The sequence below is a fragment of the Buteo buteo genome, chromosome 16 (genome assembly GCF_964188355.1).
Source record: "Buteo buteo chromosome 16, bButBut1.hap1.1, whole genome shotgun sequence".
Taxonomy (NCBI): domain Eukaryota; kingdom Metazoa; phylum Chordata; class Aves; order Accipitriformes; family Accipitridae; genus Buteo; species Buteo buteo.
This window is the reverse complement of record NC_134186.1, coordinates 2,828,920-2,854,729: the sequence shown is the minus strand read 5'-3', so window position 1 is coordinate 2,854,729 and position 25,810 is coordinate 2,828,920. Positions and strand designations below refer to the sequence as shown.

General features: G+C 44.9%; 1 protein-coding gene across 2 annotated transcripts; it reads right to left on the bottom strand.

The window, feature by feature from the left end:
• Positions 1–237: 237 nt before the first annotated feature.
• On the bottom strand, positions 238–23,496 carry KHDRBS1 (KH RNA binding domain containing, signal transduction associated 1). 2 transcript variants are annotated; one of them, XR_012653108.1, is made up of 11 exons: positions 23,054–23,496; positions 15,935–16,062; positions 15,238–15,354; positions 14,151–14,297; positions 12,016–12,152; positions 10,903–11,122; positions 9,867–9,934; positions 9,482–9,540; positions 6,889–7,083; positions 4,238–4,299; positions 238–2,848 (listed from the first exon to the last, which is right to left on the bottom strand). XR_012653108.1 is itself a non-coding variant. In XM_075047306.1 (9 exons), exons 1-9 carry the CDS (start codon positions 23,388–23,390, stop codon positions 6,986–6,988), a joined length of 1,311 nt encoding a protein of 436 aa, XP_074903407.1. In that variant the 5' UTR covers positions 23,391–23,496; the 3' UTR covers positions 4,314–6,985. The 2 variants fall into 2 exon arrangements, 1 of the variants encoding a protein (XP_074903407.1); XM_075047306.1 differs by lacking the exons at positions 238–2,848; positions 4,238–4,299 and having other exon boundaries at positions 4,314–7,083.
• Positions 23,497–25,810: the final 2,314 nt, after the last annotated feature.

Below are 25,810 nucleotides of genomic sequence, written 5' to 3'. Positions count from 1 at the left end.
GCTCCGCCCCGCCTCCCCGCGGCCACGCCCTCCCTCCCCGCGGCCACGCCCTCCCTCGCCCCCGCCCACCGGAGCAGGCACCGAAGCCCTTCGGGCATTTTGAGGTCCGGTTGGAACCCCCGCCATCGCCCACCCTGCTTCAACAAACCTCCCCCCAACTCCATCTTCCCGTAAACGGCAACGCTGCAGCAGGAAGAGAAACGAGAGAAAAACCTCACTCCTTTGAAAGCAAAAAAAAAAAAAAAAAAAAAAAATTTTTTCAACGTTAGGCCTTTATTATCGGGAATGACTAATCACTTTCAACATCTGTTGAACACTTCTCGTTAAATACCAGGCGCAGAAGAGCTTGCCAGTTTCCTATACAAGTTATTTTAATGCTGTGATTCACCTTGATCAGTTTTCACCATCTTTACCAACCACTTGCAGGATTTCTCATCGATTTCCCTAACTTGTGGGTGGTTTGATGCTTCAGCACAGATGGAGCGTTATACAATCCGGAGAACCACCCCTGCCTGGGCTGGAGGCAAAGCCAGCTCTAAAATTAATGAACTTTCACAGGGCCAATCTTTCATTTCTTCCTGGTTTTGAAACCTACATTGTGCAGAGCCATCAAAAACCAGGAGTATCCAGACACCTGCGGTTTTAACAAAGTCTTCCAGGAACAACTATAAAGGTAACAGGTAGGAGGCACCAATGTCAGGTTAAAAACAGGTTTGCATCTGTAACAGCACGTCTTAACGGCCTTTGGTCGTATTTGGTTCTAAAGCCAGCGGTAAAAGTAACAGCTTCGTTGGAAAACACTTTATATTTCAGTACTCCAACACACAGTTGCTGCTCTCCAAGGGTTGCAGCAGCCGAGGGAGGCTCCAGTGTTCTCCACCACTCACCAAGAGCTGGCAGGTTCCTATTTCCCAGCCACAGTAAAGCGAACGGCATCTTAACGGTGCTCCTTTATCAGATCTGAAATCAGCTCGTCGGAGATTCATCCCACTTTGCAAAGGGAGCAAAATGAGCATGGAAACAAACATTTCTATTAAAACATATGGTAGCAATGGAAGGCTCAACTGAGCAATAACAGCAAAGGTTTCTGTTCGGTGCTCAAAGGAACTGAGCTTCCTGAGTAGAAAAAGAGGAGTAACATCTACATTCGAGATGGGAGTTCCCACGGGCCCTGACTAGCCTGCAGAAATTCCTCCCCCTCAAAGCTTACAAATGGGGCATGTGTCCAACATCTCATCCAAGATGTTATAGGTTTATCAATTAAAGAAGAATTTCCCTAAGCCCTGTCTTCCTCCCCAAAAGCACCATATGTACTTGTTCCTCGCAGCTGAGAGAAGAGCTGTGTTTGCAACACCGCCTGTTCTCCTCTGCATCTCCCAGCAGACGGGTCACAGCTGGTCTCTCCTCCTCTGGGGCCATTTGGAGGGTCTATCACAGGCTGCAGGAATCACCCTCTGCCCAAGTGTTCTTTAGGAGAGCAGCGGCATGGGTTGAGGAAGGGAAGACGTGCACATTTTAAATTGTTTTTCTTGGCTCTGTTTGTGACAGATGCTCTCATACAAATTTAAAAACTCATTCTGTACAAAAAGAATCATCTGCTTTAACAGCCGAACAGGGAATCCAGCTGTGCTCTTAAACCCAACTTGCCAAATAGGGAATTTTACAGAGGGCCCTATCAAGGTAATGTCTTCGCCTTACTGAAAGCACAGTGTTTTAAGTTAAACATAAAAATACCATAGGTAAGTTATAAAACAAAGCCTGTAGCCATTTGCTTTATTTAATAATCCGAACAGCAACTTGAAACCAGGGTTAAGGAACAGGCAGGGTATGACAGTCTCTTTCCAGGAAAAGCTGCTGGGGATATCTCTGCAATACCAGTTGGAGTGTTTTTACTGCAAGCTCAGTTTCACACTCCTGTTGCTGTCCAAGATACTGGCTATGAACTGCTATGCATGGTGAGACCTCACCGGGGAAGTGTAAAGTCCAGGTTTGTACCAGCTCCAAGCAAGGCCAGCCGGAGTATTTATACCAAAGGACTGGACCTAGAGGCTGAAGAAGCTGTGGCCACTCAGAGCAAGGGCCAGAGAAGATGGGACTGCTGGGACACAGAGCGCTCTGCAGCCAGAGGATGTTTCTAGAGCCAAGCTTCTCTTGAAAAGAACAGTATTGTTGGGAAACACTTCCACAGAGGAGACGCGACTGCTGCTGTACATCACGCTGTACAGTACCAAGCACAATGGGGGCCTTTATCTTGGTTATGGCCTTTACCAAAATCCTACAAATAATAAGATGTGGATTAGTCCTTTGGGGAAATCGGGGGATGAAAGATCACTGGCGGTTGTTAGCTCACAGCCAGCAGAATACTACCTCCAGTGGCTACATGTCGGTATAAAAGGGAAGGTTATTTAGGTGACTCAGACTTCAGTACTCAAAGGAATCTCTACCCCTCACAAATTTCAGCAAGTCCTGTATCACCCCCGGAACGTCTGGCTAATTAGAGCATCTTTGAGAGACACATCCGATGCTGATGGCTATTTTGGGATCTCAAATTAGCTTTTGCAGACTCTAGGCTAAAATCTGAATGTAGTAATGCTATGAGAGGGAGGAAGATGTTTGATGCAGGGCATGTTTTCAAAATACTTTTAGCATATACAGTTATTTCAATATATTAAGATTTACATTCCTCCATAACATTAAAATCTTTCACATAAACATGCAACAAATGCAATGCACAAGCAAGCTGTATTACTCCAAAGGCAGTGTCACAAGATCCACTTCTACTGGTAAAAAACTGCATCATAATAGATGATCTCTATCAAATCTTTTCCACTTGATATAAAAGCTGTGCCTATTAAGAAAGAAATGGGAAAGATTGGTACAACACCGTATAAATTGATGTTTCAATTACATTGTAAATGAAGATGCATTCGATAAACAGGCCACAAATCCAGACATGTTATGATTTCCCTAGCAGAAAACTATGGATCCAATTTTCAAGCGAAAGTCAAAGAATTGAGGGCAATCTCACTCTGTTGCAGCATTTCCACATATCACTGCTTTCTTGTTCCCAATACTCCTAAGATAAGAGAAGCTTGTTTGGTAGCTTTACAATTCCATATAAAATGAGAATTATGTCCTTCGATGTCCTATGCCCAGGGCTTTTCACAGTTGTCTTTTGAAGCCATTAGACTCCTTCAGCATTGCAAGGGTTTATTTCTTTGTTCTTTTATTTATGGAGCTCAGACTTTCAGTGATCTCGAGATTTGAGAGAAAGCGATTAGCTGTCCCCAAAGGAAACGCTTACGGCTGCTGCCTTTGGGCCTGGGGGGAGATGTGTCCTTGCTGTGTAAGCAGGTCACTCCACTGATGCGTGATTATCTCCCCAGCCAAGGTACCACTCAGTTTGGCAAGCACTGGCGTGCATTTATGAAGGTATTTATTGGAGAACGAGCACGTCAGTGGGGCCAGAGCAGCCACCAGAGGGAGCCCCGCCACTGTGGGTGCTGATCCCCACCAGCACCCAAAGGTGCTGGGGGTCCATCACCCCTCCCGGGGGCTCAGGGTCTTCGCTCGCTGACGCCAGGCGTGCAGCCGTGCGGGGCTCCGAGCTAAACGTGTCCCAGCCGGGCCGGCAGGACCACTGCCCGAGCCGTCTCCAGCAATGACATCAGACAAAAAGCCATAAAAAAAAAGAACAGCCAGCAGGCAGATCACATTTCAGAGCCCATTGATGGGGGTGGAAGGGGTAGAACTAGCAAGGCCTAGCTGGGCAGCATCTGGTCTAAAATCTGCAGTCTATAATTTTGATGCATCACGGACTCCTATAGGAATTCCTATCGAGCCGTTCCTTGAGCTGCTCTCTTTCTAGAGCATGGGGTAACAACAACTTCATCGCTACCCTGCTACCGAGAGCGCTCCCACAAAGGCCAGCATCTCAGCCAGGAATCAGCTCCCAGAGACAGATCTCCTTACATTTCCCTCTCTCCTCAAATCCACTTAAACCTCCTTCTCCATGGGATCTCGGTGGGAGAGCTCTATGCAGGTACATACTGAAACCTCCTCCACACCATGACCTCTGCAAGAGTGTCAGTCATGTAACTGGCCTTTCACAAGAGTAATTTATTTGTGGGTATATAAAGAATGGCTTCAATTTAGCAGCTCAGATGGTGCCGCCCCCCACCTCCCACACAAAACATGTTAGTAACTTGCAACGGGTTGCAAAAATAAACAAACTTACCCACTTCTTGTTGCCCCTGCTCATCTTCACCCAAGTGATTCACAGCGATGTACTCTTGACTCCTGCAAATTGAAGACATTTGTGAGTCTCCTTAATGTGAGCACAAATCAAAAGAAAAAGAGTCCTGCATGCAATTACACAGGAAGGAAAACATGCAACTTAAGCTGAGCTTTGAACATTTCACAGTAAATATCAATACTGGGGTCTAAAAAGGGCCATCATTTTACATTTTTAAATAACTGAGCAGAATTTTTTTTTTTTTTGGAAGTAGCAGCACTATCTATATTCGTTGTCATTTTACATCTTTTGATATTTAAGCTTGCCGATTCCTTTTTGCCCACATTACATTACAGTGCATTTTCAAAGGGCACATTATTAAAGTTATTGCTAATTTATGCAGAAGCATGTGGTTTTTTTTAAATGTTTATTTTAAACATTTTTTGCAAATTTTTACATTAAAATTAACATCTGAAGAATTGTTTCAATAAAGTTTATGCAAGTTGCCGTCACAGTTTATGTAAAAGAGAAATGTGCTATTAAAATCAGACATTTAGGTTACCTTTTGGGTTTTGCGATGCATGTTAGCTTTACACATCCTGATTCTCCTGCGATAATTTTCCTTTAAAAGGGGGGTATAGGGTGATCTTTTCATCAAGCAAGACATTATGCCCTGAAAGCTGACTCCAAACCATTGTTGAAAATTCAGTTATTTACACTTTAATAACAATCTACAAATACAACTTTTTGTTTTAAAGTATTCCCCTCAATCATGCACTGCTACAAGCAGTTTGGTTCCTAATGCTCTATTTTTCACCCCCGAGCAGTTTAATTCTCTCCCCCTAGAATGCCAGATTCATTTCGCAGATGGGAAATACAAACCATTTTTCATGTCTGTCTAAGCAGCAGTTTACTTTAAACTATTATTATATTATATATCTATGCATACACACCCTCTCAGAAGGATATGAGGAGCAACTGCAGCACCCTCCTCAAACAAAGACACATTTTTAAGTGGCTTTCCAAGTAAAGGCTACCGTAAAATAGGAAGGGCATCATCTTAGCCAAGGGGGTTAGGGGTGTTTACATAAAGCAGAAAGCAAGCTTCCTTCTCCTCCTGGTGGCAGCTAAGCCTTGGATTTTTCAGCATTCATTTTGTCACGCTACGTTTAAACCAGCCATTTCAGACTCAATCTGGAGCCTGCAGCCTGGAATACTCTGCAAGGCCACCTGAAATCTGAATCAGTAATTCAGCAAAGAACCGTAAACGCTTTCCAGCAGACTGAAGTCAGATTTCTGCCATAGTCCAGGATCAAACTGCTTTCAGCAACTTCCAGGGGGTGAAAAACAATTTTTCTTTCTTTTTTTTTAAAAAAAAATTAAGCTCGTTCAATGAGCTTGATAAACTTTTTGTGAGAATTACAAAAACCACCATTTTTAGAATGTCTCCATGTTTTAAAAAGACAATTAGCTTTAGCATTAATTTAAATTTATTTGAAAAAAAATATAGCTATTTTATTGCTCAACAAAAAAATGACAATTCATCACATTTACTTTGATTAAAAAAGGACTAAACTTTATTGACAAACTGCGGCAGACATTTTGACAAGTTTTAGCTACCTATTTAGGCAGACTTACACATGTAGCATTTAATCTTCAAGAACAGAGTGGGAGGACAGTGTACAAATCCAATTAGGACTGTATCCTATGTACAAAGTGAAATTTTTCCTCATTTTTTCAGCTGCAGTGTCCCTTTTTATGCAAAGCTAGTGTTGAGATACACTTGAACAAGTCAATGGGATTGCTAATATTGACAATTTTGTCAGTTTTAAACTTGCACTGCATTATCTGCCCCAAGCACTATAAAAATGAGAAGACTGTAATTTTACAGAGTTCAGACCTACTCACGTAATAATACTCCATTTTCTAATATCAAACACTGGGCAATTAGAGCCATGCTTTAATTTGTTTTTTCCCTTAAAAGTTCTTCATATAGAACCAAACTAAGAACCCCTTTACACTGGAAAATCTGCTTCCCAAGCATCTCTCAACACCGCATGTTCGGGGCTAGATTTCAAAACCCACATAAGAAAAGTCAATTTTACAAACCTAATTTTTTTTCTTTTAAGTCAATTACCTTTAAAAAATGCTATTTAATTTGTTTGAGGATCCTTTGTATTAAAATTTAAACTTAAGATTCACCAGCAATCTGCTTTTAAGGAACGTTTGACATCTGAGGTTACTTTTAAACGGTGGCAGCTACTACCGTTACATTACGATTTTAATTCTTAAAAACAGCCCTGAATTTTGAAATGTAGCCTACTTTGGGATTCTGCAACTACAACTTTTATGGGTTCCTTAAAACCAAACTTGAAAGGTTAACAAAACCTTAATTTCATAACTGCTAAGCAAAGCATGTCACTTTTGAAACTAACATTTTTAACTCAACTTTTTTTTTATTAAAAAAGGTACAGTTGTGTTTATCTAAACAACAAAGAAAGAAAAGCCATCTACACACTTAAAAAAAAAAAAATTAAAGTCGGTCCTCTAAATCTATTTAACTCATTTTAAAATACTACGTACAGAAGCCAGAATGCAGGGTGAGGATGGAGTGGGAGAAAAAGGGCCACGAAGAAAAACAGTTAGACAATTACTTGTCTGGTGTGGGTAAAGCAACGGGAATCCCGGGAGATACAAGAATCAGTAACAACTGTTTGCTCATAACTGATATTTTTCCCTCATGTTTGTTTTTTAATAACGTCCGTATGGGTGCTCTCTGTAGGCCCCCTTCACTGGCCTGGCCGGCGGGGCCTTCAGGGAGGGCCTGGTTCCGTTCCAGTCATCTTGCCCTGCGGAAAAGAGAGGGATATGTCAAGGACGGCGGAGTGCTGCCAGGGAAGGGGCACGGAGTGAGCGGCGGAGCTGGCTCCCCCTCCGGAGTCGACACAGAGGCACGGGGCATCTTCACAGCCGTTTCACCCCAAAACCGGTCTGCAAAATGCCCCAAGGTCCACCAAAACCTCTCGTTTGCAGCACATCTTCCGACATCACGGGGAAAAAAAAAACCATTTGCGCGGGATCCCTGGGAAGCCTGCAGCTCCGACAGCCCAGCTAAGTGCCGACTTCGACAAACCCAGTGCCTTTTAGGAGTAATTCATTTCAGCAGAGCTGAAGCCAATTCATGGGGCAGCTCTGGCAGCCAGCCGTGGCGAAGGTCGCAGCAGTCACGGCCCCTCAGGCTGGCAGCCAGCATCATCTATAACCCTGGGGTCTGGCTGGGGGGACTGCTACAGGTAGTGCTTCTCTCCTTCCCGGACACCAAGCAAGGCAGCTCCTGGATAATTGTGCTAAAATAATTAAGTCCCTACGCTGCTGTAGGGAAGCAGCACGTCCGACTGAACTTCCAGACACCAGTCTGCTTTCTGACTGTGACTTGCTGTTCCTTCCCCTCCGTGAATACAGGAAAATTCACAGCCGCAGCTCGCATAGCATCTGCTCACCTCTTCGGAGAAGACATCACTTGCTAGTGCTGTACCAGCATTAACAGCTGACGGGAACTCGACAGGACAGCCCAAACCCTTCTGCTACGTACAACCACCACCGAAGCAAATGAAGTTTGCATTCCCATTGTCCCCGAGCTATATCCCCCAAATATCCAAGCTCAGCTTTCATTATGGCTTCTGCTTGCAACATTCATACTTGCATGCCTGCCATTCTCTCCAGGGTCACCAGTTTATGAAAGCGAGTGTCCGAAGCCCGGAAGACAGCCGAGCCTGTTCCTACCACCATGGAGCACATTCCCATTTTCTCAAAACTGTCTCCAGCCTGGCTCAACAATTTATTTCTCTAATTCTGTTTTCATGAAAGCAGAGACCAAAGGAAATTACTGTGGATAAACAGATTAGCTGTGGCAACTTCATGCCAAGTATACAATGAGCATTTTGGCCTTCATATCCCAGACAACACAACCGCTCTCCTACCAAGTAGGAGGCACAAAAGCCTCTTTGTGCTGCGTGACTAACGCAGGCAACAAACCAAGCCATTGAAGGCAGGAAAGATAGCCAATGTTACTGACAGCAGCTGTCTATTCAAATGCATCTTAGACTGGAAAAGCATCCCTGGTTAGGCACCTGAATTTGAACTTCTCGCAACTTAAGCCCAGAGCAGGGAACGCCCCGAGGCCCACACAGGAGACAGCCAGGTATTAACAACTCTGCTTCCCTAATACCAGTATGACATGGCATAGGGGATTCCTAGCTCCTGAGGATCCCAGAAAGCCCCTCCAGCTCGTCACTATCGTCACTACCTGCATTCATTCACGCCTTCAGGCAACTGATGATCTGCTAAAGGGACTGCTTTCAATACAGCATATTTCCATGCCATTAAGCAGCTCACTGTATAGCTTTTGTAACTGTTTATAGTTCAGCTTGTTTACAGAGAGAGAAAAATGAATCTTAGTCATTGCCACATGCAGATGCTATTCATAAGCTTGGATATATGAACTAGCTTAAAAAAAATAAATGCAGTCACCCAATCTTTTATTGCCAGCAACTCAGATATAAGGCCTATTGTTTTCAACAGTTGGTGGTTTACAAAGTTGTGGTTAAATTGGTCTCCCACACCCCTCAGTCTAGCCTAAGCTGATAGCTTTACATAATTCAAATTGGCTGCACCTCATAGACTACCTGCAAGTCATATTGACCAAAATTGTTCCACCTAATCAAAGGGAGGCCTTCATATGACATTTAAATCCATTTTTCAAGCAAATATATAGTGCAGAGTCAGTATCAGCTAGCGGGTTTTTGAGGATAAGGAAGCAGATGGAACCATGCACTCATCCAGCTCAACAAAATATAATCCATGAACACCAGACTGCAGCAAAAGTAGCGCTGTGGGTGGAAATCCAGAACCCTTAAAATATTCTAAAGCTACAAGGAAATTAAAAGATATTTCCGTAGTTAAAAAATGGAATTTTAAAAGCGTCACCTCTGAGACAATCAAGCTAGATAAGAATCTAAAAGACACAGAACGCCTTTGGTTGTTTAGACCTGGATAATCTGTAGGGTATAAATATTCGACCATGAAAACTACTTGAGGTTCTCAGTAAGTTTTTGCTCAGAGCGTGGAGTGGCACTGGAAAACAGCTGGTCGACCACAAGCAATTCCCAACTATGTGCAACTGCTGCAGGCAATTCCCAACTATGTGCAGCCCCTTCCCTGTCAAGAGAACAGTATTCCCAGACATACCATAAGCTTCATAGGTTTCCTGTGCCTCCCCGTGTCCATAATCATAGTATTCTGTGTCCCTGGAAGAGTAATTATGGTGGTTACATACAGTGCTGAAATCGTATTCCTAAACTGACACAACTTGCACAAACACTTGAAAAGCAAAGATGCCCAATATTGCTCATGGCTGTGGTGTGTCTGATCACTGCTTTTACAGAATTGTCAAGGACACTGGGACACTCCCAGAAGTTATTTCCCAGGCACTCTTGGATTCCAGCAGAATAGGGCACTTTCCCTACAGCTCAAACTCAGAAATGAGTGTTTCCATTCCCTTAAAAGAAAAGAAAAAAGAAAAAAAGATCATGCATAATTTTCTCAGTAACAGATAGGAGACAAGCAAACTTACCCTTGGCCCTGGCTGTAGTAGCCTTCATACCCCTCATAGCTCTGGTCTGCATATGCATCATCATAGCCCTGAAACGGATGATGACATAAACGGCGTTAATGGAAGGACCAAAGGTTAATGCCTGACCAAGAGTAATGGGAAAACTGAATTCAGGCTACAGTAGCTTTCAAAGGTGCCTGTGAATTCTTGCCTGCTGCAGGTAAGGAGCTCAATCATAAGACATAGGTGGCTAAGATCTGCTTGTGTCCTGTGGCTTGGGAGGAATGAACTATACTAATATTTACAACACATTTGAAAGTCATTTACATGTCCAAGGCTGCAGTTTGTCTGCGGTAAAAATCCATGTGCCAGGAGGCCTGTAACTGTGTTATCCAAACCACAGATTCACAGGTAGACAAAAAGCAACCTATTAACTTAGGATTGGTTTCAGTGGAAAAACTCAAGAAATTTTACCGAGAGCAGAAACAGACTTTTTAGATGTATGAATATTTGTGATGATTCCTGAAAATGCTGTTGTGCATCAAAAACAGTTGTCTTGTTTTTCCTTTAGAATACCAAGAGCACAGATGCTAAGATAAGCTTGGCAGGAGGGTGGTGCTTAGTTATATGACTTGAAGCATCATCATGTTCATTCACATATTTACTTTAAGGATTTTAGGGGAAGTAAGAAACATTTGGTGTTTCTTGCTCAAACAATTCTCTTGCAGGAAGAGAATGTGATGTGAACTACATCAATCTTTGTGATGTAGTTTTTCTACCATGCACTGACAGTTACGGCAAACTTCAGTCTTGGGGGCACATTTCAGTTTTATAAAAACCACCCCTTACCCTGTATTTAGGACACTAGCAGTTCCCTCCTTTGAGGACTAAAGAGGCAGAGCACGTCACACCCAGCACCATACCAGTGTTTGCACTGGTGGTCGCTTCTCTAGAGCAATCTTAGTGTTGTTAGCCCTTATTTCAATTATGTTGAGCATCTAATACATGGTCAGCTAGCTGGAATTAAAAAAAAACCCAAAGATATATAGTTTCTTACATATTCCTCATAGGTTTCTGGTGCGGGAGGAGGAGGAAGCGGTATTCTCTGAATTCCGGCTGCACGCGCTCTGGGTGCAGGAGCACCCCGTACTGCTGGAGGAGGAGGTACTCCGCGGGCTACAGCAGCTCCCCTAGCAATGGCACCCCGAACCGGGGCTCCTCGCACAAGGGCCCCCCGAGGAGGAGGAGGAGGAGGGGGAGGACCAACACCACGCCCCCTGCAAAGGAGATAAAAAGGATTGTGAACAGCTACTGCTGTACTGCTCATGTGCTGAATACTGAGGGCACTGCATGCGCGTCTTACACCTCCTTTAAAATGCAACAGCTTGATAAAAAAATACAGTCACTATTAACTAAGCCATGAATTCTTTATCAGGAACGAAAGCACAAGAATCGTTAATATTGTTGTATTGCAGGATTTACAAAAACCTCTTCTAGGATGAGAACTCTACTGCATTAGATGTTCTACAGACAAAGAAATAAATCTGATACAGAACTTTGGGCAAGTAATTTCTCACAGTTCATTTTAAATAACCCTCTGTCACTAACTTGCAATGACTGCCAGACCTCCAGGACTGTAAAGATCAATGATGATAGGCAGGGACGCTTCTGGGCTAAACATTCAGAAGTAAAGACTTTCCCCCCATGAAATAGGTAGTGAAGCAAGAACTATAGTAACAGAGCTTTATCGCCAATTTATCCCAATGCCTTGACAGCAATGACAGAATAATGCCACGCTATAACTTTCAAAGGACGGTCAGTTTAAACTGAAAACACTTATTCTGCTGAAGGCTGAAGCAAACATGACACATCTATCTACATGTGATTTTGTAGGCCAATTTTTGAAAGGTTACTTTATGAAGCTGCTGAATTCAGACATCAAAAATAATACAGAAAACATCCACTCCACTAGATTACATCTCAAAACATACAAAACATTCGATGCCAGCTTGCTAAAAGCAAGCCTGCAACACAAGGCTAGAAAGCCTTGGCCAAAAGACAAGGTCAAGGCCAACAGCTGATGTGCAAGAACAAGTAGCTTAACCTCATCTGGCAGGACAACTCTGAGCAAGATCCAGCATTTCTAGGTCTGTGCTTTTGGGAAAGATACCTTGGAACAGGTGGAGGCGGTGGCGGAGCTGCTCCCCTTCCCCGCACAGGGACTCCTCGGCCACGAGTTGGCTCTGGTACGCCATTCAGATAGGAGAGCTCCAAGAATTGCTCCTGACAGATATCATCCATCATATCCTAAAGAGGGGAAAGAGTCAACTCCAAAGAACAGCTAACTAGCCAGTCCGCGCTCCGGGATATCACAGGCTACTGTGCTGGAATAAAAATAACCTGATAGTCCTAAATTAAAATCTGCTGGTTAGTTTTACCAGGATTTGCTCAGCAGACAGCAGGGCAAAACTGCCAGCCTTCTCCAAACCGGCCAAGAAGGGCACACCACTTGCATGTCCAGGAGCTGCAGTGAGCACTATAGCTGGTCCCTGGGAAGAGAACCTCTCTCACAGGGCTTCTGAAGGTATCTGAAGTCCAGCATCCCAGGAATGTCAGCAAGATTTATTTGCAAGTGTTGGGACAGTTCAGAGGTGAAGTCAGCAAGCCATATCTCACCTCAAGCACCTTACAGCTCCCACTTAAAGGCAAGTGGCTGACAGTGAGCCCACAGAACATAAAATACTGCTGTGTTCCCAACACACTGAAGGACCAGGATAGGATGCAGCCTGACAAAGAGTAAACACCCATTTGCAAATCCAAGCTGTCTTTTAAATCCTTAGGAACACAGTACGTGTCTGGCTCCATGCATTTTTATCACCTCAGGGTATCTAGCTTCAGGAATTAGTACAGATCTCTGGTGACCCCGCAGAAGTCATTGTACCCCACCCCTCCCCTCAACACACAGGCAGGCTGGGCCTTGCATCGAGGATCTTCATGATGCCATGGCAACACCACAAAGCAAGGAGTCTCCTACCAGATGTGTCTTCAGAGCATTGCTGGCTTCCATAGTGACTTCTCTGTCAATTTTCAGAAGTTTAACACATTGTTTGAAGGCAGCAATAGATAAGACACTTGAAATAGCAAGGCTGCACGCTTGCTTTAGCAAGCTTGAGGTTTTATACATCCCAGGGGCTCCTTGAAGATGACCTCTTTCCTTCAAAGACACTCCACATAGCAATCTCTCCTCCTCTCCATGTCAGACTCACAGAAATCACACAGTACCCACACGCTTTTCCACACTTCCCTACTACCCACTGCTCTTGGGTTCCACCCGCCCCTGGTATTTCAGGCAGAACATCTGAGCTCCCAGTCTCAGCTGTGGAACATGGTGCCAGGGTATATTCAGCTCTCTACCTGCCAGGTCTCTGAATTACAGGCTGAGCTAGCCAGAAGCAGGGAGCACTGTGTGCTTCTTTTCCATTTAGTTGGTTTTTTTCCTACTTTAGCAATCAACGTTATCATTTTAATAACATGCAGAAGACTCCTTCAAATTCTGCAGTTCTTGGAGTCAATACTCTAGCAGGCACAAAACTGACATGAAGTTGACCATAAAGGTCTTATAAGGTTCACCAGTAAAAGACACCCACAAACAGCTAAGTGTCATCTGTATAAACACCTGATGAGCACAGAGGTTCCTTCACATCATACACTTTTAAACACAACAGAAGTACTGATTTAACAGATGCGTCTCAGAAACTAGCCACAACACTGAATACTACTACCGAGCTGCCTAGGCAGTCACCCTCCTCATCCTCACACCACTACTTCAGAGCAGAGCAAACACCTCCGTACTTAAGAGTTTCTGATCTGGCCAATGAAGTTTTCTAGCCAGATTTCTATGCCATAGTTCTAAGTCAGAAGAACCCATCTGAGAAGTCTCTTCCATGCCAGGCATGGCTAAACTTATTCTCCCACTAAAACTGACACATGGAGCTATACAAGGTACCCACCCACCCCAGTGTCCACAGCTAATACTAGGAGAGAAATACCTACTCCAAGCGTTCTATACAATTGCCCTGTAAGTGTATGTCTTTCTAATTATGGTTAGCGGAATAACACATGCCTTCACACCAGATTAATGGGGTCACCTTAAGCTGCCACACACATATGTAATACTCCAGGCTTCCTCAACTACACCAATACCTGTAGCATGAGCCTTACACTGTGCAAATCTTACCCATCCTTATAGCCAGATTCACAACCCATCTACACCCTTCAAAAAGAAAACAACATCAGCATACAAACCGGAACGAGGAACTTCTTGACTTCTTCCATGGCGTGAGCCATCAGAGCATACGCTTCACAAGGGGGTCCAAAAACTTCAATGAAGACATGCAAATCCATATTTAGATGAGCATATTTAGGATCTCCCCCTTTACGCAGTTCTTCCTCCTGCAACAAAGCAGATTAGCGATTCCTAAAACTAAATAAGATGCAGAGAAACTAATTTTCTTCTATCTGTTTTTCTACACCTGAACAGGAAATGTCTGTAAAAGCATTTTGGCCATCCCTGGACACAGGTCATAACAGCATACATGAGCATAGGGTTTTATAAAAAGCCACATGCAATCTATACCTTCCATCTTTTTATAGCTGCCTTTTCAGGTGACTGATATTTTTGCTAATGCATTGATGCCAGCCACCTTTTTTCCAAAAGATTAAGCATATGCAAGCAGTGTTCCTCCTTTTCTACAATACCTTTCTGCCTGAGGTGCTCTTTACCACCTAGTGCAGTCTAATGCCTCAAACAAGCTTGATCTTTAACTCTGCTCTTAGATATCTGTGTTATTCAGATGGCTTTAAGAAGCTACAAATAAGCTAGAAGTGTAAAAGCTTTTCATGCTGCTAAAGTAAAAAGCTGAATTAAGTTACAGCTCTGTTGACTGTTAGCTCGGTTTTGGGAGTAAGCAGGGATAAAAAAAATTCTTTTAATTTTTCCTCCCGGCACTTTGTGACACCCCCCCCGCCTTCTTTTTCTGGAGGGTTAATATATTTCTTTAGCGAATGACTTTTCACGGAGTAGCTGGAATTAATTCTTATTTTACAAACTTTATACTCCACCTTTCATATAAACTATCTCTGCATCCAAGGGTACAGGATATCAAAAGATGACTAGTCTCTAAGTTATGCTCGTAAAGAAAACATGCATCACACTTCTGCCCCAATCAAGATTGCTCCCAACATGCACAGAGTAATTTTGGAAGGGTGACTTTCTACCACCTTTGCATTTGGATTTTAACGCTTTAATCTTTTATAAAACGCTTTGAGAACCACAACTTGTCACAGCACTATCAAAGGCACTAATATATGTTTTCAAGGGTGATGCCCTCACCTTTGCTTTATCTCGCATTGAACCCTTCCCAAGCACAGATATCTTAGCACCAGTTTCTTCCTGAAGTCTCTTGATGGTGTTGCCTTGAGGTCCCAGAATCTTTCCAACAAAGTTGAACTGTAAATGAAGAAAAAAAGAAAAAAAAATTAGCTCCAGAGCTCATTAGCCTTAACAAAAGCTTTTCTGAATGTTATGCTGGCTGACAAAAAATTTAGCCACTCCATTTTCTCTTCACCTCACCAAAAAATACAGACCAAAAAATGCACAGGAAAATTTAAGTTCCAGAACATTCTTTTCATGAAAAAAATGCTCCACCAGAAAATCAAGCTATATTAACTCATGGTAAGCATTTAATTCTAACATCTACTCTCCAGTAGTTTTACAGGCAGCAAGTCTTAAGAGTTAAATGAATTCTTAACTGTAAAACACAAAGCTCTACATATGAAAGTGTCTATTCTAGTAATAAAAGATCACAACTATGCATCACTATTTAGCTTTATCCCAAGACATTCTAGAAATGTAATATATTAGAAATAAGATCCTGCAAGCTTGCATAGGAAAAATTCCGTAGCGATAGTGGAACACTGGCATAACTCCTGACGACACTTTGACAGCTACTATCTCTAAAAGTCAGCCATAAAATCCATAGAAAATAAGCAAATCACAGAGATTCAGTAAGCTATTTTCTGGCCCTCACCTTGGGGTACTGTTTGACAGGTATCAGAACTCGTTCTTTCAGTTTCATATTCTTGTGGGAAAATAAATCCAGGTAGTTCTCTTCCTCATCCTTCTTTGTTGTTTCACCCTTCTGAATTTTTTCAATTTCTAAACAAGATAAAAATAGGGCTGCTTATATTCCTCAAACAAGCATCATTTTTAAAGTCGGAATTATGACAGGACATAACACCCTCATTCTCTGTCAACATATGAACACATAATTGCATTAATGGAATCTGGATAGACAGGCCACCTCTTTAGTGCTAGCCCAGCTTGCCTCTTCCTCCCTTCACATCTAGGGATTCCAGAAGGCCAAAACCAGGATAATGAACAAAAATAAGAAAAAACAGCAGAGAATGCCCTACAAATAACTTCAACAAATAAGAGTAGGAAACTGCAAGTACAGTTCTGTGTATCACTTCTGCTGTGCCTTCCTCTATCAGTCCCCAACCTCATGCCTCCACCGTGAATGCAGTACCCACGTGTAGACTCCTAAACCTACCAAGAAACCAGCCCCAACTACAATAAATGTATATGCTTGCTATAATGCAGCAGCCATCAGCAAATCAGGCAAGTTTTTATCATTCAAACTGATGCACTATTTTAAATCTGTAATTTAATTAGTGGTGCCAACACATACTGACACTATGAATTTCAGTTAGGTTGAAAACATTCCTAATAAACAGCAGCTCGAATAAGTGACACACTAGAGTGTAGTCTGGCTTATGAAATTCTTATAAGCTTCATTTCATCAAATGAATGCATCTTTATCACACAAGCAATTCATAAGTTGGGTTTTAAGTTGTAAGCCTCAGGCATAGAGCCATAAAAGTGAGTGTCAGAAGTCCTTAACTTGATTCAGGCAACGCAACTACAAATTTCTGTACCTCAAAATAAGATTCTCATTTTTAATTGTATATTGTGAATTATAGTCTTGGAAGAACACTGGGGTGGTCTGACTGAACTGAAGGCATGCTGTAGCCTGAAGGGGATCTGGAACAAAGTCCAAATAACCTTCTGGAAGTAGGTCATTAAGTTAGGCCAATTAGGAACTAGTACACAAATACCTTCTCAAATCTGCCTAGAAATTAAACTTTCACTGAGAGATGGCAGGAGACAGCCACCTCATAAAAGCTGACCCAAATGGAGAAGACTGAAGATCATCTCCAAGGCAGGCACTTCTAGCATAGGTTCTTATAGTCATTAATGCACTTTCCCATGTACAAGAAAAACACCTAACATTTTTCAAAAGAATGCAGCCCATAGCTGACTGGCTTTTCTTTTCCAGAGATGTCCAGTCATGTACAATTTTTATTTAATGGCCAACAACTAGGCAACAAGTTCCCCCAAATTTGGAGCCAATCCATTATTAACAATCTCAAATTACTGATAATAAACCATTATGCACTCTTTGGTCCAACCAAAAAAAAAAAAAAAAAAAAAAAAAATCGGTCACACCATGCATAGCCATCACAAATTATTATTTACAGATGCTTATCAGGGGAGGAGCATGACCCTTCCTTAAAAGTTAAATTGTGCCATTTCATCAGCAAACCCAAGAACTATATTTATCTCTTCTGAGTTGAAAGTGCTCTAAATACAACTTCTCACATCTCAGGGGAAAGAGAGACACTTTCACAAGATTATACACATAACTGGATTAAAGCTGCAAGACAAAACTGAAACTGAAGACTGCTTAGTCATTACCAGAATTTAAAGAGGGCAGCTGCAGTACCTTGTGTTTCCTGTGATTTCTGTCCATGTCAGAAACTATATGCTTTAGACTAAATGTTCATGTTTACAGTTTCAGAATATTGGCATATCAGATACTTGACATATTATCCACCTAGTAATATTCTCGTATCATCCAAACAGAAATAGGAACAATGGATTACCATCATCCTTCTGACCGGACAGGCAACCACAGCCTCATGGGCTGAGAAGCATCTTTCAAATGGTGCAGACCACAGGGAAGTGAAGCAACTAGATGTGCAACCAAAAAAACCCAAACCTTAAGAAAACATGATCAAATGATCGACATTTTAACTTTTCAGTTATGGACACAGTAATATAAACTGGTTTTTAGTTTAGAGTTCTAAATATAGAACTCGGAGATTGTGTTGCATAATTATGAAAAGAAGCCTAAATTTTGTATTTCTACTTGCAACAGCACCTTGGCTCCCTTACAAAAGTGTTACCATGACTCCTTAGTTTAAAAAAAAAATCACCGGATCTAATCGCTTTGAAAAAGATAGCTTGATTTTTGATTTAAAAAGAAATTATTTTCTGAAGACACTATGCAAAAGTAAAAAACCTGGAAGTTCAAGCACTGTCAAATCTATAACATAAGCAAGAGAGATGCCTGCCTTGGTTAGTTTTATGCAGTTTTTTTAATTTTAGCTATAAGAATAGATTAGACAATCAAGATTTGGAAACTAAAGATTGCACTGGTGGCCTTATCGCTGGTTAGACATAGCTTTAGACCCTATAACACAACGCGATTACTTCTCAAACATTTTGGTTCTCCAAAAACAGTAAGTGAATTTCTGAAAATGCATTCTGTATATTAACAAGAAGTGTCTTCTACACACACATCAAGAATAAAAGCACCCTAGAACTTTCTTGATATAAATTAAACTACCCAGAGGCATCTTCTACCTTGCCAAAACACAACGCAATCAGATGTAAGCCTCTGCAAACCAGTGAATCACAGTTCACATCAATCACAAAGCAAAATCCATTCTGCCTCCTGCAACAGTAGCAACAACATCTGGGAATCGGTCTGTAAGGGCAACAAATAATTAACCATTTGCTAAAAAAAGCATCGGATCCACCATCACCACGTCTTCAAATGAAACACAAAACATAGAAGAAAAAGCCCTGCACAGCAGAATAACTCGTAAGTTCTCTAGCTTTTGCAATTCAGGTCAGCACGGGTGACCTAGCAGTCCCCTTCACACCTTCAGAACAAACTCCAAGTCTGGAAATAGGTGTGAAGAAGAACTAAAAACATGCCACTTGTGACGTGTCCTACTGCTCCGGATTCCAGCGTTATCTGTATGCATTCTGGCATATTAGCTATGCAACATGAAGCAGTACTGAATGAACTGATGAGTGGTAGCAGTTTGTCAGACCACTTACTGATATGAAGGAGAAGCGTACGTATACCTTGAGGGATTAAGCATGCCTCATTTCAGTGCTGATTTTTTAAAGCCGTGTCAGAGGTGCAGCAGAAGGTTACCTTCTTGCCACGGGGAATGTCAGCAGTCTGGCGGCATGTGTGGCAGTGGTTTCCAGGACTTCATGTGGGGCAGTGATTGCATTGTCTCAGAAGAAATCCTAAGGGGTAGGTAAAGGGGGTTGGTAACACCGCTGCTTCACAAGGAGGAGGCTAAGCAGCCACAGTGCTACTCCTGATCTAAGCCCAAGCTCCTCCTTAACAAAAAACCCCACATTAAACACTGTCCTGCAGCACACCTGTGCTCTGTAAGCAGAGACACATCCTGTTTATTCCTAATACTGAGACTATTATCTTAACAGTATGATAATACTGACCCCATGCCCGAAAAACAACAAAAAACCACCAAAACCCCAAAAGAGTTTGGGAATGGGAGCCTCTGGAAGAAAGCAGAGCCCCCTCTCCTACACTACTGCTCACCAGCTGGTTTGATTTCAGAGGAGAGGAAGCAGGGACCTGTTCCTGGATGGACTCTGCCAATAGTGGAAGCTGCAGAATTTGGCAAGCCTAACCCCACCATTTCCCTCCCTCGGCTTTCTGCTGAAATACACCCCCCCACCCTCCAGCCTGTATGCTGGGATTCATACGCAGACAGCTCTGCTTTGGAGCTTTGCTGAGACGGGAGGGGACTGCCACTAGCACAGGGAGAAGGGGGGCATGGGGAAGAAAAGAAACACTGCTCAAGCATGAGGCAGGGAGGAGACAAAGCCTGGAGGTGAGCTATGAGAAACGGCACAGGTAGTAGAGGCTCCTGGCAGAGGAGTGGAAGGAGGCAGAGTCACAGCAGTGACAGGCAGGCTAGCATCAGCATCTAATAATGTTGACATGGCTTAGCAATATATACATTTAAAAATGCAACAGTGAAACGGTATTAGCATATTACAGTCCGCGACATCTGGGCACAAGTTTAAGGCGGCAGTTACAGCTCCTTTGGGAGGTAGGGGATATACTTGGAAACACAGAAATTTAGATAATCTCCATTTCAGGACAGTCTTAACTCCACACAAAGCAAGCTTCAGGACATTGTACTGCCCTGGGTTACATACAGTTTCTCATCACCCCCATGACCTCAGCCCATCTCTAATCCCACTATTTGGTTTCTTGGCAAGGCACTCCAGCGAGGCAACCGCCCATCCATCTGACTTTCCCATACAGCCCTTTTCCCTTCCTTGGAATACACACAGACTGAATGAATCTGGCACGAGGACCAGCATGGTCAGCTGGGGATTCTGTCAAGGAGTCCTCCAACACCTCAAGCTGCTCCCTGCTTTGCAATGCTCCAACTCCAATTGCTTGGCACTCCCTCCCTCCATGCATCCTGCTCTAACACCCTACCTGCTGCTCTGAATCCACCCGCCTCTGTGCCTCCTCAACGCTCCACACTTCTGGGGATGTAGAGGGCTGCATTTAATGTAAGGATCAACTAGATGCTAGCTATATAGAGACTTGCTAGTGGAATGACATAGCTCACGTATCTGTTTGCAGCATAGGAAGCTCAGAGATGACCAGCTCTTTTCACTTGGAGTTTCTCCATGAAATAAAAATAGCGAAGATTACCACAAGAATTTGGAAAAAAAACCTACGCCCAGCTAACACATTGGTGGACGTCTCCTGTCTTCCCAATGCATGCAAGCAGAGAGGACTGTGCCTTTCAAAACACCAGCATCTCCTCCTGCCCTCCCCGCAGCAGATGGAGGGCATAAATCAAAGTGAGGAAAAAGGGTTTTCTTGCTCCTATGGAAGAAGAAGGTCACACAGACTCTGAACCACAGGAGTGAGGAAACGTGGATCATGTTCCAAGGTGCAAGAAATCCCAGTTTTCAGTTTCTGTTCAGGGTGCTGCGTAACAGAACCCTAAAATCTAGCTGCTTTACTACCTTTTCATCACACAGTACATTGTTCAAGAATCAGTATTACTCACTCTTGCCCTTCATCTTACTCCTAAATAATGCACATTTTCTCCAGAAATGCTAAGCAGCTTTAGAACCACAAAAGTAATTTAGACTAGTTTTACATATTGTTTTTAAAGAAGAAGCCTTAGTTTCAATGCAGAAGTCCTGCAGGATTCCCTCCCAGAGGCAGGCAGGACAAGCAACTTCCACTCCTGAAAAAAGGTTGGAATAGGAATACTGCTGACATACAATAATCAGTCATTTCTTTGTCTGGAACTCATTTTGCTTAAGTTGTGCTGGCTGTATGCATTATAATCTTTGGCCCAGACCTAAATTCCAAAGTAAGCTTTACAGCAGCTTCTCCAACATGACATCCCCAAAGAGTGCCACAGCAGTAGAGAAATTCTGAGGAATCCAGATCAGTTTGGGGTCATCTGCGCAAAAAGATGTAGTCGCCTAAAACCACCGGTTTATTTCAGATTCTTTCTCATGAGCTTTCTGCTCAGATGGTCCTGAATTTGAACTGCTAGTGAATGCTCCCAAAGGACAGCAATTTTCAAAATATCCAAAGCAAGCAGGAAGCATCTGGCGCTCTTCCAATGAACAATTTTAAGTCTCACAAAGCTGCAGTCTACTATCAGCAATTTTTAAATTAATGAAAAAAACCTCATAAATCCTTGTTACACCACTCAGTGAACGAAGCTTTACTAAGTGGGCTGAGAACGCTGTTCTTTGTGTGGGAATTAGCAAACTCCTTAGGTTTCATTTCACTGGAAGGCATTATCACTGAGCTGTCAAGCATCAGCTGGCTAAAGGGTTTTATTAATGAAAAACATTAAATTGACGGCAAATCGGATTATAAAACTAATTTATTTAGATCAAGATGTCCGCGAGTGATGCCAAGTTACCCATGACGATATACCTCAGTTACTTGCACAATGGGAGGCAGCAATTCTTAAGAATTATTTCCTACATTAAAGGAGCAGCTAATAAAATCTCTAGCACTGCACCAACTATGGCAATACTATACGTTTTAAAGACCTAAAAAAAAAAAAAAATCATTTAAAAGCAGAATGATAAGTACCAGAGAGCTAAACACTCTGCTCATCTGCAGATCAAATCTGAGTATATGCTCGCACCGGATACCTCCCAGCTCTCCACTACACGCACATAAAGCTGTAAGTGGCAGCAAATATTTTAACTCGTTCCAATTTTTAAGCTGACTACAGTGTCTTGAGGCAGCTGAATCTACTTGATAGAGGCACTGAACGCGGGTGCAGCAGCTGCACTGTGGAGATATGGAGAAATCAGAGCTGCCAGGCGATTGGACAGTGGTGATGGGGAAGGAGAAGGCTAGTCTGGGCACAGAACAAAGACTGCCATTTCCATTCCCTATTTAGGTTCATCAGAAGCAAGAAACAAGCTCTAATACAGATTACCAGAGTGGAAAATCAAAGAGATCACAAACCATGCCTCACGGGGACTCAAGCAGACGCTACATGGAAAACCCCAGGTTTTACCGTTCTCTTTGGTCCCCTCCCTCCCCAGGGATGAAAAGGGCCAGTACGACCGCACACCCCGTTTTAAAAAGAAAGTTCTGGCTCTGCGTTTAATCCGGCCCAGGCCCTGGATTAAGCACGGGACTGAACAGAGATTAAATAAGAGAAATATCTAATCTTCAAAACCCCGGGGGTCGCATCTCGTACCGGGCAGGGGAGCCAGAACGGGTCGGCACAACGGTCGCTCCCCCTCCGCTTCACCCGGGGCGGCCGGGAGCTGCCCCCCCCCGCCGCCTCAGCCACCCGGGGGTGGGGGGTGGGGTGGGTGTCCCTCTCCCCTTTCCTCCTCTCCCAAAGCGTTTACTAGGAGCTGCCTCCGACCCTGCCCGCCCCACCGAGAACGGGGGAAGGGGGGTGGTGATGGTGGTGGGGGCCCTACCGGGGGTCCCGCCCTGCCCAGCCCCCGGTACCTGCTGTGAGGAGCTGCATGGCGTGCGTGAAGGACGGGTCGAGGCTGTCCTTCTCGGCCATCAGCTCGGGCAGGTACTTGTTCTCGGGCTCCATCTTGACAGCGGCCCCGGGCAGCAACGGAGTGGGGGCGGCGGCGGGGGCCTGAGCGGCCGAAGCGGCGGCCGTAGCGCTGGGTGGGAGAAGCGGCGGAGGTTGCGCCCCGGTGGCGGCGGAGGCGGCGGCTCCGCGGCCCCCACCGCCACGGGGCGGCCGCCGTGGTGGAGGCGCCCCTTGCCGGGCACCGCCGGGGCCCGGTCCCCGGCCTAAGCGGGCGGAGGGATCGTCGCGGCGTTGCATGAGGGAAAGGGGGGCGGGCGGGAGCGGAGCGGAGCGGGCCGAGCGGCGCTGCCACACCGTCCGCCGCAGCGCCAGGGCCGGAAGTGAGGGGCCGGAAGGACCGCCCCCTATCGTCGTCGTCCCCCGTTCCCCGCCGGCTCCCGCGCGACCACCCCGCGCGCTCCTGCGCTTGCGCGGGCACAGCCGCCGCGCGCCGACCACCCTCCTCCCCCCCCCCCCGCCTCGCTCCTCAGGGCCCGCCCCCAGGGCGCGCACGCGCGCTCCGCCAACGGCCGGCTTCCGAGGAGGCGCTCTACGGCAGCGCGCATGCGCAGTGCCCGTGCCGGTGGAAGGGACACGTGTGTGGGAGGGGCCACCATCCTCTCGTCTTCCAGTGCGCAGGCGCAGCTCTACCGGCGTGACATTAGTCACAGGCTGCCGAGAGAATTAGCCTCCCGCGGCGCCTGCGCAGGGGCTGTATTGCGCATGCGCAGTGGCTGCCCGCCCCGGGGCCGAAGCGGCTGTTCGCGCATGCGCTCTCGGCGTTTTCTCGAGGCGGCGGCTCTGAGGCGCGAAGCGCGCTGTGGGACCGGGGGTCTTGGGCCTGGGTCCGTCTGGAGAGCGAAAGGGGCACCGGAGCCGCTCCCACCTGGCCTCCGCTGGTACGGTAAGCCAGCCCAGCCCAGCCTGTCTCGAGGGCTGAGCCCACGGCCTGCCTGTGCTCAGCGGTATGGGGCCTTGGCAGTGCCTGTGTGGGCGCTGAGCCTTCCCCCTCCTGCCTTTGTAGCCCTGTGGTGCAGGGACAGGACAGGGTACAGGGCCTTGGCAGTGCCCGCTGGGGAGGTGAACCCTTGGTGTCCTTGTTGTGTTGGCCCTGTGCCGTGGTATGGGGCTTTGAAGAGAACAGTTAAGTCCCGTGTGGCAGGTGATGTTACACGGTGTTGAAGAGGGAAGAAAAAGAGTCTTACCCATTACAATTATCAGAGGTTAAGGAACTCCAGTGAAAGGTGCCAGGGTGAAGGTAGCGGGGGACGGTTTGTCTGCACAGTCTTGAAACCCAGCAGTGTGGCACTGAACAGATTTTCAGTCAGGGTGATTGCAAATGTGAAAACCCTTGTGTGCAGGGGTTTCTGTTATTGTGGTTTGTGGAGGCAGCAGTTATTTAACTAGCACACAGGATACATTTCAGGTACTGCAGCTTCTTAATTTAGTACCAAACATGGCCTTTTATTAATAATTTGACAGCCGTAGCATGAGAACATGGGAAGACAACAGCTTTTATAATTTGTGAAGTTACACATATGCTTTAGCTTGTTAAGGAAGCATGTGATTCTTATTTGACCTCTCAATATCTTGTGACAGACCGCTGTCTGCAGCAGCCTCTTCTGCGCAGAGCTGAAGTTGATGTTCATGGACAGACGTAGTCTCCGACGTCATCAGGTAACACAGCCTGAACCTTGTTCTGTCCCTCTTGCCTCCAGGGTGCCATTTCCAAACAGCTCCCCTGAACCTGCGCAAACCGGTCACTCAGTGGTCAATGGCTGCGCAGTTCTGCTGCACAAAACATCTTGCCTGTACAAGGGAGCTCTGGCTATCGATCACTTTGGAGCTGCGTGCGTCCCAGATATGTGTGCCTGGTCTGCTCCTCCTCCACCAGTTCCCTTCTTGTTCACATACTGTCTCTTATTCCTTCACCCCCTGTTGTGTATCTTCAATGTCATTCTTGCATATTTTCCACTGAGATTCTTTCCCTGCCTGCCATCCCTGTCTCATCCTTACTCACAGCTGCGTCACTTCTAAATGCCATGGCACCTTCCCAGAGCGGGGATGAACTAACTCTGCTCCCAGTAACAGGCTGTCATTGCCCTGGGGTTTCCACCTGCTGCTTCAGCCGTACTCCCTGAGCACACATAGCTCCCATCTTCCCACAACCTCTGCTGTGCTCACGGAGCTGTGGGTGGCAGCTGTCGTTAGCTGTTTGATTTGGACCCGTTCCTCAGAGAACTTCAGCAGCAAAAAAAAAAAAAGTGTGTGGTTCCTTTAGAACATTTCAATTTTTAGAGGAAGGTGGCCTGATGACGCCCTGGACTGAAAATTAGGAAATCTGGGACAAGTTTCCAACACTTCCCGGGCTTCCTGAGTGAACCTGGACACTTTGCTTAACCACTTAAGTCACTTCTACCTTCTTTCTTAATATTGTCTGATCTGCTCAGGGTGTGAAGGGGCTGAAACATTCCTTTGTTACTACCTTACGCAGCCTACAGGGAGAGCAGCGCAGCCTTGAGCCTGGCCAGAGTCTCCAGCTGCTACAGAAATAGAGTCACTGGGTGTTAAAATGGAAGTGGTTCCCTTCCTGACAGCGCCAGGCCGAGGGCAGAGGAGCGATGCGCTTTCCTCTAGCTGAAAATAGGAGATGGGTGTGTTTTGGGCCATCCCTGCTC